Raw genomic sequence first — 17,528 nt, forward strand, 5'->3', positions numbered from 1 at the left:
ACGAAGAAGGCAATGAGCGACGACAGAAGAAATCAGAATCAGAATCAGAAATACTTTATTGATCCCCGAGGGTAAATTATTTATGTTACAGGTGCTCCTTGCAAGAGAGGAAAGATACGTGAAAATATAAGAAATGTAAATAATAGTATTTACAAATATATAGTTAAATAAACAGGAGTTTGTTAATAATTCTCTCTCTCTCTCTCTCTCTCTCTCTCTCTCTCTGTCTGTCTCTCTCTCTCTCTCTCTCTATATATATATATAAAAGCATAATTATAAGGCTACGAAAACCAAACGAATTTTATTTTATAGCGATTATATACTTATATAAACATATTAATGGGTAGAATATTCAGATTCAGATTCAGATTTGACAATAAAACATTCCAAATATTATACACTGGCCCTTTAAAGCAAGGCAATTAGTTAAAAAAAAAAAAAGAAAGAAAGAAAAAAAATAAAAAATAGTTTAAGTTAAACAAACAAGCAAATTAAGCGAAAAGAGTGTGTAAAAATAGTTTCCTAATTTTTGTTTTTAAATAATTTTCTAATTTTTTTTCATTTTTATAATTTTGATTTTATTTTATTTATTATTATTATTATTATTATTATTATTATTAATAATAATAATAATAATAAATAATAATAATAATAATAATAATAATAATAATAATAATAATTTTATTTTTACGTTTATTTTTTACACTTTACAGGACATTTCTGACCCGGTCGCTCACTGCCTTTTGCCCTGTAGAGCTCAGTTTACCCTCCGGACCACAAGATGGCGGTAACGTTCATTAACTAGTTTCCGTCCGTCACTGAAGCTTCCTGTCCAGTTTCCAAGATGGCGTCGCAGTACTACCAGGAGATGCAGGAGAGCTTCAGAAATAACAACAAGAGTCGAGAGTTCCCGGCTCACACAGCGAAGGTGCACTCGGTGGCGTGGAGCTGTGATGGAAGAAGACTGGCCTCCGGATCTTTTGATAAAACAGCCAGTGTGTTCATCCTGGAGAAAGACCGTCTGGTGAGTCACTGCGCTGCTAGCATGCTAACGTTAGCATAGCATCAGTGAATGAATGGACGGTGAAAGAGAGGAACCTCAAACGGACTGAACGTGTGTAAACATAATATCACAGCCGTTTAGGTAACTGTTTAATGTTATATCACACCGCTAACATGGCGGGTAGCCACGACATTAACGTGTGAAGTGTTAACGTTACGTTTGAGTCATTGTCCAAATGTATAAAGTTAACTGTCGGTGTCTGCTCACAGTTTGACCGCCTGAAAAATGACTGTTTTAAATGGTTATTAAACACTGAAACATCAAATCAAATGCTAAAACATTCACCTTCTTCCACTATTATTATTATAGTAATATAACCCTATACACAGCCAGTGTGTGGCTCACTTGTAAAGAGCTGAATGGCCTGGATTAACTGTTAATATGAGGTTTTATTTATAGATGCAGGTATCAGTGATGTCACCAGTTTGTGGGCTTTGATGCAGACTTTATCCACCAAATGGGGAATGTTTCAAGGTCTTTGAACATCTGTTGACTTTATTAAATGTTGTGTTTGTCCTCAGGTGAAAGAGAATAACTACAGAGGTCATGGTGACAGCGTGGATCAGCTCTGCTGGCATCCAACCAACCCTGATCTGTTTGTCACAGCATCCGGAGACAAGACCATCCGTATATGGGACGTCCGTACCACTAAATGCATCGCCACTGTCAACACCAAAGGTGGGTATCTCAAGGTGGTGGCTGGAGTTTCATAAAGTAGGGTTTTTTGTCTTTATGTAAGAAAAAACATACACAGCAGTCAGTCACAATCAGTCAGTCACAGAACAAATAACTTGATCGAAACATCACAAACAGCAGTACGATAGGTGCGCAAAGACCAAGCAGATAAACATCACTAACATTACTGTGCCGTTAATCCCTGTCCATGTTCAGGTGTCAACTCACACATCCATTACAGCGATGTTACAGCACATTAGAGTTAAAAATAATACAGTATCAGAGACATATCCATAGGAGATGCACTGAATTCAAGTAAGGAAGAACTGTATTTTAAGTCTGTTTGGTTAAAGGGTATTTTAATAAGCAGGAATTCAGCACAGTATGAAGGTGAGCGCAGTGCTCTGTTGATTTGATTTTTTGGTAAGAAAGTTTTAGCACAATTTTATTTACATTTAGCTTCTAGAAGATGCACTGATACTTATTAATTCTTATCATGATGCAGATATTTGTACATTAGCAGGAATGTAGCACAACATGGAAGTCGAAGCAGGGCTCTGTTGATTTAAATATGAAAGTGCAAACAAGAAATCTGTACCTACAAACAATAAATAATTCTAACCTTAATATCAATCAGAATAATTGTGATAATCATGCAGCCCTGGGTTATAGACACCTTCATCGCCATGTACACAGTTCTGCAGCAGACAAGTATGGAAAACAGCTTAGTGTACAGAGAGAGAAACGTGGAGGCCAGGGAAGATGTTACAGGGGTTACTTCTTTTTATGTCTCGTACATATTCAGTCTCTCTTTCAAACTGGGTGAAGAATATTTGGGACAATTTTTGAGCGCTGCTTGGGCGGAGACGGACGGTATTTTGTGGTGGTGCGTTGTTGCAATTCGCTGGTAAAGGGGATAAAATTAGCATGTTCACCCAGGTGTTGTATTTCCATCACTGCTAGTTGGACCCAGATATATCAGCTCTGGGTGTGAATGCAGATTGTTACCTTTTCCATTAAATACAAAGTGGGTTAGTGGGTTTTCGGGCAGTGGGAATGAGGCTTCTAGAGCAGGGGGGTCAAACATATGGCCCAGGGGCCAGAACTGGCCTAATAAAGGGTCCAATCTGGCCCACTGGACGACTTTGCACATCTAATGTTGAAGCACTTGTGAAGGGTTAGAGGTGCCAGGTTTCAGGTTTTTCCACCCCATCCAGAATACTGCTCTCTGATATAACAATGAATACTTACTGTGGTCATATTTAAAGATATTAAACATTGTGAAAAACATTGTCAACCAGAAGCTTCAGTACAAAAGAATCTGTGTCAGACTTCTATCTCAAAACAATATGGTGAGCCCTGTTCAGGGCTCGACAGTGCGAGCGTTTCACTCGCATTTGCGACTAAAAATAGGTGTGTGTGAACTGTAAAAAATATTTAGGGGCACATGTGCGCATAAAAAAATCAGCCGAAGCAGCCTATATTTTTGTCAATTAAAAAAATATGATAATCTAACTGCAAATGTTGGAGGAACTCCAGCCGCCTTCCCTCTTCCCCGTGTGACACAGTTAGGGGCGGTTTTCCAAGCCACTGTCGGCACAATGAATATAAGTCACACTGTCGGCAGCGTGGAAATAAGTCAAAGTGTGGAGGAGAGGGACCGGGAAAAGCGGCGGACCTCCGGAGAAGCCTGCTCCGTTCTCCCCGCAGTTAGGGACCGTTCGCTGCAGTTAGGGACCGTTCGCTGCAGTTAGGGACCGTTCGCTGCAGTTAGGGATTTGTAAAAGGTTTATAAGCCAGAGGATGACTTAACCTTCTTCTTCGATAGCTGCCACTTTAGTGTGAGTGGAAAGTTATTAAAAGAATGCATTGACAGTGACTGAATGTGGAAAAACTCAGACATGCTGTTGAATTTGCACACATTTTTCTCAGTATGTAGTGTACTGGCCATCATTAGTTTTGCAAATGGATGAACAGAATGAACTTCTTTACACTAAAAAAAGGGTTTGTTTCAAAGGGTTGTTATTGACAGGTTATTATGCATTAGTTTTACTGGTCCCGCCCACTTGAGAGGGCCCATGATCTAAAATGAGTTTGACACCTCTGCTTTAGAGTGAAGCGAGATGTGAATTCTGATGACCATAAAAACATGTAATCAGTAATATTTATGGATAATATCTGGAAGTTAGCATGGCTGCAGACTCAGAGCCTGAAGCTTCCCAGCAGGACTCCAGACACTAGTTTTTACAGTAACACGTTCTGAATGACACCTCCTACGACTGACAGAGGCGAGGAGACACCCTGCTCCCTCCCTGCTGCTCTGCTTCCCTCTTAAACAAAGAGTCAAGTCATGTGTTCAGGGCGCCACAAGTTAATAGATAATCCCAGATAAAGCACTGTCCTTTATAACAAGTCTCATATCGTGTTTTTTTAGGAGAGAACATCAACATCTGCTGGAGCCCTGACGGTCAGACCATCGCTGTGGGGAACAAAGACGATGTGGTGACCTTCATCGACGCCAAGACGCACCGCTCCAAGGCAGAGGAACAGTTCAAGTTCGAGGTGAACGAGATCTCCTGGAACAACGACAACGACATGTTCTTCCTCACAAACGGCAACGGCTGCATCAATATCCTGAGGTAGGAACCCACACAGAGTGACCAGGCAGTCCTGCCACACAAACAAACTCTGAATTTGTTTTTCACCAATGAAAAGCTGTCTGTACTGTGCTCTCGAGCAGTTTTCACACTCGGACAGCCGCCAGCTGGCGAGTGAAGCCACTATCTGCAGAAGGTGTCGTGGTAGAAACTTGAAGCCGTTTTAGTTGCAGGAGAGACGTTCTCTAGTTTTTCACATTGATCCCACCATCTGATGATGGGACTTCTTCTCTTCTATATTGTTTCTCTGAACATTGTTTTCTCACATTGATGGCATTGAACAGAATTCACGACTGAATTTTTGGTCATATGTTATTGTGCAACCAAAAGGAAAGAACAAAAGTTATTTTGATTTATAAGGAACACAGGTAACACATTTTATACTTCCTCTTAACATAATCCACTTAGTCCTGTATGGATTTTGAACATACACCTTATTTTGAAACGTGTAGTCACGTGTGTGTGTGTCTTGGGCCATTTCGAAGCATTTACCGTGAAGGTCAGAATACAGATGCACTGCTGGTTTGACCACAGATACTGTATGCAAATGGCAGCAGCTTTCTCTCAGTCAGCTCCTTCAGCTCGTCAGGTTGACAGTGTGCATCTCTTTGAGCTCAAATATTTTCATTGCCTTGGTTTTTCTGCCTCTGCGCAGGTGATAGTCGTGGCCGGAGGCGTTATGTTTTGGGGTTATCCATCCATCTGTCCCTCCCATTCTTGTGAATCCAATATCTCAACAACATCTGAGGGGAATTTATTTAAATTTTGCACTGTTGTCCACTTGTACTCAGCGATGAACTGATTAGTATTTGGTAGTCATAGGTCAGAGGTCAAGGTCATTGTGACTTGGTCTGCCTCATTCTCTTGAACAACAGACCTCAAGAACATCTGAAGGGAATTTCATCAAATTTGGCACAAATCTCGTCTTTGTTTTCACTTCAGTTTCTAAATTTCAGCCATCGTGGTGTTTTTATTTCAAACCACGAAAGAAATTGAAAGAAATGATCTGACACACGCTGCCGTCACGATATATTTTTATTTCTATCCTGTCTCGACACAACAACGACGTTCCAAAGGAAAACACACTCAGGTAAATGGAGCTTTTCTGTCAGGGATTTTGGGTGATCCACAGTTCATCAAACTACCAATGCACCTGGTGTCAACATGCTGTCAGATAAAGCTGTGTGTTCTGTAGGGGTGTGAACTCTCCGATACTGAGTGTGTACTTTTTTACTCTGTATTACAGTGTGTATGTGTGTGTGTTTTGGAGCTGAAGTGAACAGTGTGTGTGTGTGTGTGTGTTTGCAGTTATCCAGAGCTGAAGCCCATCCAGTCCATCAACGCTCACCCATCCAACTGCATCTGCATCAAGTTTGACCCCACGGGGAAATACTTCGCCACAGGAAGTGCTGACGCCCTCGTCAGCCTGTGGGACGTGGATGAGCTGGTGTGTGTCCGCTGCTTCTCCAGGTCAGTGTTTATGTGCTTCACATTTTCTCCGCCTGTGTTGATGAATCTGTATCATTATGACTCGACCCTGTGATGTTACCTTATCACTGAATCTGTCCTTTTACTGACTGTTGCTGACGCTCAGGCTGGACTGGCCTGTGAGGACGCTGAGCTTCAGCCATGATGGCAGGATGTTGGCCTCGGCCTCTGAGGATCACTTCATAGACATCGCAGAGGTGGAAACAGGTCAGTGTGAGAGATGATGACCGTTAACGTCTTAGGTGATGAAACCTGAGCAGTGGAGTTGGGCTCATGGGCAGTTTGAGTCTTTAGCGGACTTTTGCTGGTTTGTAAAAAGGCAGCTGTAGAAAAGAACAGTTAAAATCTGAGGAAGGCTTTCACATCATCACCATCATCATCATCCTGCAACAGTTAGTAAACACGCAGCTGATGTTTTAAATAATTTCCTGTTACAAGAAAAAAGCCGCAGAGATCCAGAGAGCTGAGAGTCCACCATCAACAGCTGCTTTAACTGAACCCAGTGTTTTAGCTCACCTGTGTGTGTGTGTGTCTGTGTGTCTGTGTGTGTGTGTGTGTGTGTGTGTGTGTAGGGGAGAAGCTGTGGGAGGTTCAGTGTGACTCTCCGACCTTCACCGTCGCCTGGCACCCAAAGAGGCCGCTGCTGGCCTACGCCTGCGACGACAAGGAGGGCAAATATGACAACAACCGAGAGGCCGGCACCGTCAAACTGTTCGGCCTCCCCAACGACTCCTGAGACACACGAGCTGAGGTTTAACTGGAGCGACGCAACAGTAAACACATGAAACATCCTGAAGCCACAGTAACCTCCTGCCTCCAGCAGAGAGCGCAGCTCACTCTTTCAATCTGTTTCTATACTCGACTGTCAGTGCTGTAATATATTGTTTTTATGTAGAATATGCTTTTTGATATTAAACCGAGTCTCTTTGTAAATGTTGTTTGTCTCGAGCTCTGATTGCTGAATTATGATTTGTCTCATTAATGTCGAAAGCTGAAAAAATAAAATCACAACAAAAATAGTGCCAGTAAAAATAAAATAAGCAAATGTAAATTTAAATGCCAAATGGGTCAAATCATGTCCTACCAAAAAAATGATGTTAAAAGATGTGTCCTAGATGTTTGTCAACACCTTTGTCAGATTTCAAAAACATAATCAGGTATAAAAGGAGTTTGCTGTATCCCGAGCACTCCTGCCTCGCTTTGTTTCCTTCATAATATCACTAACACCTCTAACAGATAAAACCCTGAAAGAGTCGTCAGCTGACAGCGGGCGTGTCTGTATCTTCTGTGGTGACAGACGGGCGCAGTGTGAGTTCCGATCTGAGGTGTTGGGCGTGGGCAGGTGACAGGTGGAGCCTCAGAGCTGCAGGATGTCTCACCTCGCAGTTTCCCGTCGTCACAGGAGGGATCATGTCACAAGACAACCCTCGGTTCCTCCTTTAATTAATTCTAATGTGCTTCATCTCCACGTGAGAGCAGAGCCGTCCAAGAAAGCGACGGCGCTCAGTGAGCTTCCTGTTGGCTGAAGGCCCTCTGCTGACTCACCTGCATCTCCTCACTAACTCACCTTTCCTTATTTTGTGAGGTGATACTTTAAGAATCTGTGCAGCTGCTGAAACAGACGGATGCACCTAACTGACGCTGTTAAACTGGATTCAGTTCAGTTAGATGAGGAGTAGGTCAGGGACTGTTCTTTACTCATCAGAGGGGAGGGGCGGCTGGGGTGTGACTTTGGTTTTGTTTCTTTATACTGTTGTGTTTTTTACCCTCCCTAAAGCTACGAATATTTGTCCTTAATCCTCGCTCAGTGACTTGCAGAAAAATGCACTGTATATGAGTTAGATTTTTAGAACTGACCCACTGATGTTTGAAAGTTAAACGTTGAAGATGAGATCCTGGAGCTGAAAAAAAGCCTTTTTTTCCTCTCATCGTTCATGCTAATTTACTGAAATATCACTATTTTCAGATTTGGTCATGTTTTTTATTTCCTGATCGCCAAAGCATCTGTTGCACATGATGTGTCCAAGGAACTCCAACAATAATATGTGTTTAACAGGTTGTGGCGATGATAAATGATGTAACTTTGATGATTTTCATGCTTTCTTTAAAAACAGATTCGGTAAAAAGAAGCCAAAAAACACACAAGTATATTAAAATGAGTACAAAATACAACCATTTAAACTTGTATGCCCCTATCCTCAGCCAAAATAAAAACTACAAGTCCTTTAAAAGTTCAGTTTTTTTTGTTTGGTAGCTTGGTAACGTAGTCCTGGGTTCTTTACCATGTTGGTAGTGGCCCCAGCACACGGCAACTTTTAGGTATTTTTGTGTTGTTTGCCACTGTAGCAGGTGTAAATGACGAGGAGGCCCTTCATGCAACACAAAGTCAATGGAGAGTGGTGAGTTGTTTTCCCCTTCAGCGGAGGCGGGACTTAAATGTGCTCTGTCTCTCTATCAGGGATCAGCAACCTGCAGCTCCGGAGCCACATGAGGCTCTTTAACCCTGTGACAAAAAAAGTAATATGGAAATGAATAACAGCTTTTTTATCATCGTTGTAGACCAAAGGAAAATATGCACCAAATAAAAAACATGTTTAACTTTTTGTCGACTAAAACGTGCTTCAGTCGTGTGTAGCCTGACACCTTCACCTCTACACTTTGCCAAACCTCAAAAGCGGTGGCTCCACAGTGAGGTTAGCAATGGATTGCAAATCCAAAAAAGTAAAGTTTCAGAGAACAGAGAATATAACAGAGCGTGGACGGCTTCATTTGCTTTTACCGCCAGCCTTGCAAAGTTAAAGTTCCAAATAATGGTTAAATAGCCCACTGCAGAGTCGCCACTTTGTCATAAAACATCAAATTAATGTTCATTTAGACCTGTTGATTTGATAATTTAGACTTATCAGTCTGTGTTCCCTTCATTATGAGGCTAAAATATATTTTTGTGGCTCCAGTTAGTTTTTGTTTTTATCATTTTTGGTCAAAAATGGCTCTTCTGATATTAAAGGTTGCCAAACCCTGCTTTAAACAGTTAGTCGTATTTTATATTTTCAGTATGTAACAACATTACTTGTCCTTCTTTACTCCCCAACCCTGCACTTTAATAAAATCATATTTATTTCAAGAATGATGAACTGACGCAGTCCTTTGACACAGCCCCTCATCATAAAGCACTCTGTAGCTAAAAGCTGAACGTAACTAACTACTATTGATAGTTTTATCATCCGTTATTTCACCATGTTTGTGGCTAAACGTGAAACAGGATGTGCTTCAGTCAATCAGTGTTTTCACAGTTTTATTTTCACCTGAGTGCAGTTTGAGTCGTCATGTTCTGTTGAACCGATCAGGACGCAGTGAGAACACAGAGTACAGTGTGTGTGTGTGTGTGTGTGTGTGTGTTTACTGAAGACTTCAGAGATGTAAATGATCCGAGTGAAGCACCTGGTGTATTGAGCTGAGCGTGGTGGCCTGATGTATGTGGATGGCCCTTGAGCGTGTCGTCCCATCAGTCTCCTGCTGATCCCAGCTCTTATTTACTGTGAAGAGGTGGGTCAGTATGAACGGATGTGATTGCCAGCGAGCATGTTGGGATAATAAATCAACGCTGCTGCCTGCAGGGTCTCCTTGTGTGAGCAGGAATCTGATTTGACTTTTAATGGTCTGATCTTCACGGAGCAGCCTCGGCGCTCCACTTACTGCCGGCCGATAAATCAGGGATGTTTTGGCACGTTGATGTGACTCTACAGAACTGCATTAGATACTGCTGGTGCTGTACACTTACTCAGAATCATCTGTTTAACCTCTGAGGACACTGCCATCGAGGTAACAGGAGAAATAACTTTACATTATTTCACTGCTGATAAATGTTTGTTCCTCTTCTCTCACTGTAGCAACACTCAGTCAGTAGCCTGCACACTTTATTTATTTCACTAAAGTCCAAACATGCCAGATGATATGTATATTTGAATACCCAGAGTCTGGCAGGAAATAGTGCCATTTAATATGAAACACTAACTATTTGTCTTTATGATCTCAGGTGACGTTTTTAATGAGATTTCATGAGACTCAACACCTCACCAATCAGCTGCGAGCACTACAGGACACATGGAGGACTAGGCGGTACAAAAGTGATGAGCGGTCCGATTCTTTTCACAGTTGCAGGTGTACAGTAAACATCTAACTTTTGCTAACCTGTCTATATGTTAAATAATGTATTTTGAGCCTGTGCTTGTTTGTATGTAGGTCATGTTAACCCAACCGTTGTTACAGAAATATGATCTGATCACATCGATTTGTCATCCCTTCCTGGCTAACCAGAATACGTCACACTTTGAGAGAACGGTTCGCTCTCTCTCGTTCTTTCAGTGTAGCAGCTTGGCTGTCTGAACTGGAGTCAGTCGCATCTCGTTCACTCGCAGGCAGTGTGAGTGGTACCCTACAGTAACCACGAGTGGGAGCAGGGATTCATGAGTGGACGTTGGACAGGCTGACCTGGTTCATATCGGACACTTAAAAAGATTTGCTCATTCGTTTTTGACCATCACCAGAGCACAATTTAGGTCATAATTTCCAACATGTTATCATCCCAAGTCAAAAGTCACATTGTCTGTGGACATTGTCTGTGGACTTTGTTTGGCTCTACGTTCATACAGGGAGTGAGAACTGAGCTCCCGGGTGAAAGTTGAGGGTTTGTTGGACCCATCCACCTCCCCTCCTGCCCGCCCTGTAGAGACTTTCCAGCTCCTGACCTTACTCCATACCATCACAGAACTTTGAACGTTGAGCTGATAACAATCTGGACAGTCCTTTTACTCCCTAGCCAGGAGAACACGGCGTCCACGATGGATCCATCAGACCACAGCACACTGTTCCACTTTGTGTCGGTCCCTCTCAGATGAGCTCGGGCTCAGGGAAGTCGGCGCTGTTTCTGGATGTTGTTGACATGAATGCTGAAAGGCACATGCAGGTTTTGGAGCAACATATGCTGCCATCCAGACAATGTCTTTTTCAGGGACGTCCCTGGTTATTCGAGTCGAAGAGACACATTGCGCACATGCTCCAACAGCGTGGCTTTGTAGTAACAGAGTGCAGATACTAGACTGACCTGCCTGCAGTCCACACCTGCCTCCCATTGAAAATGTGTGGGACATTATAGAGCCCAAATATACAACAAAAGAGACCCCGACAGTGTTGCAAATAGAGTCGTATATCAAGCGAAAATAGGAAAGAATTTCACTTTAAAAACTTCAACAGTTAGAGTCCTCAGTTCCCAAACACTCACTGAGTGTTGTTTAAAGGAAAGGTGATGTCACACAGTGATATGCTCCGCCCCCGACCTTTTTGGAACGTGTTGCAGGCGAGTGTGTGAGTGTGAACATCAAACATCGTGTCTCTGTACTGCAGTAAATTGAACATAGGTCAAAAAAGGATTTATATTCTGTGTCTACTTAGACCTGGGGTGGATCCTACAAACACGAACAGAAACAGTGTCAGGTATAAATCCAGTTTCACGCTGATCAATACTGTCTTTGATTGAACAGCGGCTTTTCTCAGGATGATCCTCCTCTGTTCTTCAGACGCAGGTGTAATCAGTGCATTCACACACTAATGTATGTGTGTGTGTGTGTTCACATGTCTTTGCTGAGTGTATCAGTGATGAGGTAATTGTGTGTGTTAAGGGAGGGCAGCTGTGTGCAGAGAGATAATCAGACCCACCCGTCTGTTTGCTGCAGTCACAACACATTAGTCTCTGGGTCTGTTAAAGGCCACTTTGGCCATTCGGGGTAATTGCTGCGCAGCGCTGACCCGACGCTTCCTGATTGATTTTTGGAGTTTTGGTGAGATGAGAATCTGTGATGCTCAGTCACTCCCTCTGTCCCTCAGCTTTCCTGATGGCTTAATAAATGTGTTTTATTTCAGCCTGACAGGAGGAAATCAACACAAATAACACGATTAAAGGAATTTATGTTTTATTCTTAATATTTTAGTCAAGATAAGATTTTCAGAGGAGTGTAATTAAACACACATCATATGTAGGTGCAAGGCTCTGTGGAAACAGCACTGATTAAAAGATTAACACCCGCACACTGACCCCTGGATCTTTGTTAAAATGGTTAAAGAAGATCTGTCAGAATTAACACATCAATCACGATGCAATTAGGGTCCGAACACTGTGCTTTTTTTTATCACATTAATTGCATGCTGCCATTTGTCCCTTTAATGCACCTTTACTTGTTGTCACGCTGCTGCAGCAGGACAATAAGACACCACTGCACTTTGGAACGGCTCCTCTCACTTTAAAAAAGCTCAGCTGACAAGTCAAGTCAAAAAATGATCTGCACCTTGTGTCAAACCAAATTCAAATATCACCAAAGTACTTTGAGTTTGAGCTGCAACCTACGAGCTGAGCACACAGCTGCAGCTAATCAAACTGATGTTACTGCATCACCGGAGATGGCAAAGTGCTCTTTAGGAGTGAGTGGATCACTACAGACCTGTCGATGGCACTAGCACTTGATAAATGGCTTCATATGAGTAGGGAGAAACACTGCTAGCTGCTAGGCTAATTTATGCAATGTAAAATGTAATAGGCTTAAGCTAATAATGTTAGCATGTTAATTGACAATTAATTTGTTGGTGAACTGTGTGAGTTGGAGTGGAGCAGAATTTTGTAATGTTACCTTTGTGACAGGGCTGTAGGCTCCACAGGAGTGTTAAAATGTGTTTGTCTTGTTGTGTTATTGGGAGCCAGAATAGAAGGAGTCATGGCTCAAAACCAGCCGCCACTGCCCGTCAACAAAAACAAAGATGGTTAAATGTGATAAGACCAAAGGACTGGACGGAGGCCATCATCAAAAATGCTCACATGTGCAGCGCACACTTCATATCAGGTTAGGGAAAAAGTATTTCCTGTTGTAGGGATGAATAAGGTTATGTGTATTAAGAGGAATATTGGATTTCTCTGGAACGCTAACTTTTTAACGCATTAGCTAACGTTAGCTTCCTGTGACATCATCCATCCAGTCTGGTCCCATTGGTTAGTGTTTACTTCTTCAAGTAACACTGGCGGTCCCGGAGAGTGAGTGACCTGACATGGTGCGTTGGTAAATTCAGTCTGACGCTCTACACTGGAACTCCTGAAAAGTGCAAATGCCGTCAGATTAACCGGGATCACTTCCTGCATTCTTGTGATGACATGATGACTTTAGCAGAACAGTGATTCTCCTGTGTAGTTGGATGGACGGTGGCGAGCAGAGACCTGTGGTTGCACCGGGCAGCCTCCACTTGTAAATGAGCAGTGTGAGTGTGACGGAGCAGGAGCTGCTGAATACATGCAGTTTGAGAGGAGACACATTTCTCTCTGCGTAGATAAACTGTGTGTGCTCAGCAAAGCGTCCCTGGATGGATGAAGGCTCCAGCTGCAGGTTCTTTATCACAGACAACAATACAAGACGTTCAGGTTTCTAATTTGTGGTTCTGACCTCGGGGAATAAGCAGCGAGGGCGCAGATTACTGCTTTAACTAGAAGTGCAGGAGTCAGGACTTTTCTTTCTGGAGAGGCAGCGAACTGCTGACAGCCGCAGCGCTCGGCTGGCTGAGCCCAATACTCCGGATAAAGACAAGAAGGTCACACACATGAACACACACACAGGAGCAGAGGAGAGAGATGTGAAAAGCGAGAAAGAGAAGTGTGGACATTTACGTTTTTATTCTCACTCCCAGCAGGCTCACAGCAGATGCTTCGGTCGTGTAGTTTTTATCGTTAACTCTGACTTTTTTTTTCAGCATCAATTAATGTGTCACTCAGTTTTTAATGAAGTGAGTAACAGTGTCTTTAAAATGCTTCTTTCTGTCTAATCAACAGTCCAAAGCTGAAAATATTCGACATACAGTGATATAAAGTGTGAAGCAGAGACGAGCAGCAAAGGTTCATATCTGAGAATTTCTCAGAATCAGAAACTGTTCATTGATCTGTCCTCTACTTCAGTCCGGGCTGAAATCTCGCATCTCTTGGAGGGATTGTCATTAAGTGTGAGAGCAACATTCACAGTTTGTTTTTTCACCTGTCTGTGCACATCCGACATACACTCAGCGACCACTTTATTAGGTACACCTTGCTAGTACCAGGTTGGACCTCCTTTTTAATTCTTGGTGTCACAGATTCAACAAGGTGCTGAAACATTCCTCAGAGATGTTGGTCCATATTGACATGATGACATCACACAGTTGATCCATGATGAGAATCTCCCGTTCCAGCACATCCCAAAGGTGCTCTATTGGACTGAGATCTGGTGACTGTGGAGGCCATTGGAGTACAGTGAACTCATTGTCATGTTTGAGATGATGTGAGCTTTGTGACATGGTGCGTTATCCTGCTGGAAGTAGCCATCAGAAGATGGGTACACTGTGGTCATAAAGGGATGGACACGCTCAGCAACAATACTCAGGTAGGCTGTGGTGTTTAAACCATGCTCAGTTGGTACTAAGAAAATCTCCCCCACACCATTACACCAGCAGCAGCAGCAGCAGCCTGAAGCGTTGATACAAGGCAGGATGGATCCATGCTTCCATCTGAATGTGGTTTTTCCAATCTTCTATTGTCCAGTTTTGGTGAGAAAACCCGTGTGAACTGTAGCCTCAGTTTCCTGTTGTTAGCTGACAGGAGTGGCACCTGGTGTGGTCTTCTGCTGCTGTAGCCCATCTGCTTCAAGGTTGGACAAGGTGTTGTTGCTTCAGAGATGCTCTTCTGCACACCTTGGTTGGAACCAGTGCTTATTTGACTTCCTGTTGCCTTTCTATCATCTTGAACCAGTCTGGCCATTCTCCTCTGACCTCTGGCGTCAACAAGGCATTTTGGCTCACTGGATATTTTCCAGTGAGCAGCTCTCCCCCATTTTCCTGATCGTACTTTATATACAGCACAGCAGGGTGGCATAACAACATGATATTTACTGCCTTGAACAGGTGGTGTAAAAGAGGCTACTGCATCCGCACTCTCGCAGAGCCGAGCAAACTCTGGTCACATGCAGCAGCAAAACAGCAGGTGCAGTGAAAGTGAAACTTCCGTTCCTGCTCCTCTCATCCATCAGTCTGATCTGATCAGCGCAGTTTGGATCAACTGATCGGTTATTTAGAGTTCCGCTTGCTCTGTTTTCATGGACCTGCAAAAACCTCAGAAAAAACGTCAGCGACCAGACGTATTTGCCATATTTGTCTCTCCGTGTCTTAAACTCCTGGGACGATGCCTCTAAACTAAGAATATATTTGGATATTTAAATGATGGATGTTTTCAGCGGCCACATTTATCAACTCCCGATAGTTCCTGCGCTGTCATCGGCCAGATGAGAACATTTCATTAATCACATGAAAACCCTGTCGTTAGATGATTTCTGTGCTCAGACTTGCGCTGGTTTCTACGTTAGAGTGATAAACGCGACCTGTACTCTTTTTTTTCTGTGAAAACAAGACTAAACTCTGAAGTTTGAGTTTATTTCAGGTGTTTTTATCTGCTGGAGCTTCGGCTCAGGTGGTGAAGTGATGTTTGCTGCTTGATGACAAAATTTATCACACAGGAGTTCCTGCTTTCACCTGATGACGCTCCATCATGTTTTTCTTTATTCTCTGAAGTTGACACCGTCAACTTAGCAATTTATCACATACTGAACCACCTGGAGTCTGTAAACACATATGCCCACATCTTCATGGATTTCACTTCTGCATTCAACACAATAAACCCGGTCAAACTGTTAAATAAATTACTGGACATGAACATTGACCCATGCATCTGTCACTGGATTCACAGCTTTCTCTGGAACAAGCAACAGAAGGTGAAGATCAACAATAACACATCCTCCACTCTGTTCCTCAGAACAGGCGCACCCCAGGGCTGTGTTCTCTCACCCTGGCTATTCTCCCTTTACACAAACCAGCTCACATCCCGCCACAGCTCTGTCAACCTGTACAAGTACGCAGACGACTCAACCATCATAGGACTCATCACCAACAACCAAGAAACAGAATACCGTGCACAGATCAACCAAGTAGTGACCTGGTGCACAGACAATGACCTCCTACTCAACACATCAAAAACGCAAGAACTCATCGTCGACCTAAGACGCCAGCCATCCCCCAAAACTCCTGTCTTCATTTAAGGTGAATCCATTTCCATCACTGACACATTCAAACTCCTCGGGACCCACATCAGCAACAACCTCAAATGGAAAATAAACACAGATCACATCTATAAAAAAAGCCCAGCAAAGACTTTTCTACCTGCGACAGTTCAGAGTAAGGTTTCATCTCCTGCTCTGCTTCTACACAGCCATCGTCGAAAGCATTCTCACCTCATCCATTACAGTCTGCTTCGGTAGTCTCGACACACTCTCCCGGAAGAAATTACAGCGCATCATTAAAGCCCCTACAAAGAACTTTCATTTTGGGTTGATTTTGGCGACCCTGTGGACAAAAGTGGTAGTGTTTCGCTGGAATGAAGCCTACACTTCCCATGAGCTCTAGCACGTATTGTCATAAAGACGCTTACCTGGCTCGCGCATGTGTTTGTTTTGGGGATGAATGAAACAACAAGACGGGAAAACTTTGCCCCCGCTCCTATCAGGGATCCCAGCTCACCTCTGCCGCGCCCCAGCTCCACCTCTCCGGGGTAAACGCAGCGGTCAGCTGGTAAGGCTGAAGGCCTGTTTGGCGAGCACTTCCACGGCTTCTTGGACTGAGTATGGAGCGGTGCCTCGCCTCTTTATTTCTCAGCACTCGCTGGACCCTGTCGACGCCTGGCTGGTACCTGTCGTCGGCCCGGATGAGGTGTTCCAGCCCCGCGGCCCCTGCTCTCCTCGTCCCCGCTGGCGCGGGGTGAATCTGTGCAACCTGCGGCCTCTGTGTGTGGCTCCCCGGACAGCTAACGCCGTGGACCCGCCGGCTCCTGCCAGGATTGGGCTGGTAAATGCTAGATCGCTAGCGAACAAAACGTTTATCCTGAAGGATTTCCTGACTTTCCGAGGATTGGATTTTCTCTGTGTGACTGAGACGTGGCTGACTGTTGGTGAGTCCAGTGCTTTCACAGAACTTTTACCCGATGATTGCTGCTATTTTAACTCCCCGCGGACGTCGGGTCGAGGAGCAGGAATAGTGACTATTTATAAATGTAAGCAGCTAGGTAAGATGACGTGTGCCGTCTGAGTGCCGTAAATCGCTTCGTCCTGGAAGCGACCTGGGGCGGACCCGGAGACAGTTTCCTAAAGGTATGGATATACACTATATAGAAATAGCTTATCTTCACACCGATGGTCTCATTTGCTGTTGTAGGTCACGCACAGACATCAGCAGAAACCAGAGACTTTTGCATATCCAGTTAAAAGTTCCTCGTAGCGGCTTTAACAGAGCATCCAAAATAACTGGCTCACCCCTACCATCCCTCGAATCACTTCACCGCAAACGGACACTGCGCAGAGCCCGCAAAATCATCTCTGATCCCACTCACCCTGCACACTATGCCTTCCAGCTACTGCCCTCTGGGAGGCGCTACAGGACAATTGCCTCCAGTTTCATTCCCATCGCAATAAACATTCTGAACTCTGAGGATTAAGCATGGCCCTTATGTATTATGAATATGTGTTTGCCTGTACCAGTGA

The 17,528-nt window shown here is 43.6% G+C and overlaps 1 protein-coding gene across 1 annotated transcript; it reads left to right on the plus strand.

Annotated features, from left to right (window-relative positions):
- The first annotated feature begins 828 nt into the window (after positions 1 to 828).
- On the plus strand, positions 829 to 6,816 carry thoc3 (THO complex 3). The gene is made up of 6 exons (XM_049586452.1): positions 829 to 1,024; positions 1,585 to 1,741; positions 4,173 to 4,377; positions 5,704 to 5,865; positions 5,990 to 6,090; positions 6,456 to 6,816. The coding sequence occupies exons 1-6, from the start codon at positions 845 to 847 to the stop codon at positions 6,617 to 6,619; spliced, it is 969 nt and encodes a 322-aa protein (XP_049442409.1). The 5' UTR covers positions 829 to 844; the 3' UTR covers positions 6,620 to 6,816.
- The last annotated feature ends 10,712 nt before the right edge of the window (positions 6,817 to 17,528 follow it).

Source organism: Epinephelus fuscoguttatus, linkage group LG9 (assembly GCF_011397635.1).
Source record: "Epinephelus fuscoguttatus linkage group LG9, E.fuscoguttatus.final_Chr_v1".
Lineage (NCBI taxonomy): Eukaryota > Metazoa > Chordata > Actinopteri > Perciformes > Serranidae > Epinephelus > Epinephelus fuscoguttatus.

What these genes read in the sequence shown, in the direction of transcription:
- thoc3 (XM_049586452.1), top strand. Translation starts at nt 845, where the DNA reads ATGGCGTCGCAGTACTACCAGGAGATGCAGGAGAGCTTCAGAAATAAC. An exon ending in GGCTGCATCAATATCCTGAG is followed by an intron (nt 4,378 to 5,703) that starts GTAGGAACCCAC and finishes GTGTGTTTGCAG; the next exon opens with TTATCCAGAGCTGAAGCCCA. An exon ending in CATCGCAGAGGTGGAAACAG is followed by an intron (nt 6,091 to 6,455) that starts GTCAGTGTGAGA and finishes GTGTGTGTGTAG; the next exon opens with GGGAGAAGCTGTGGGAGGTT.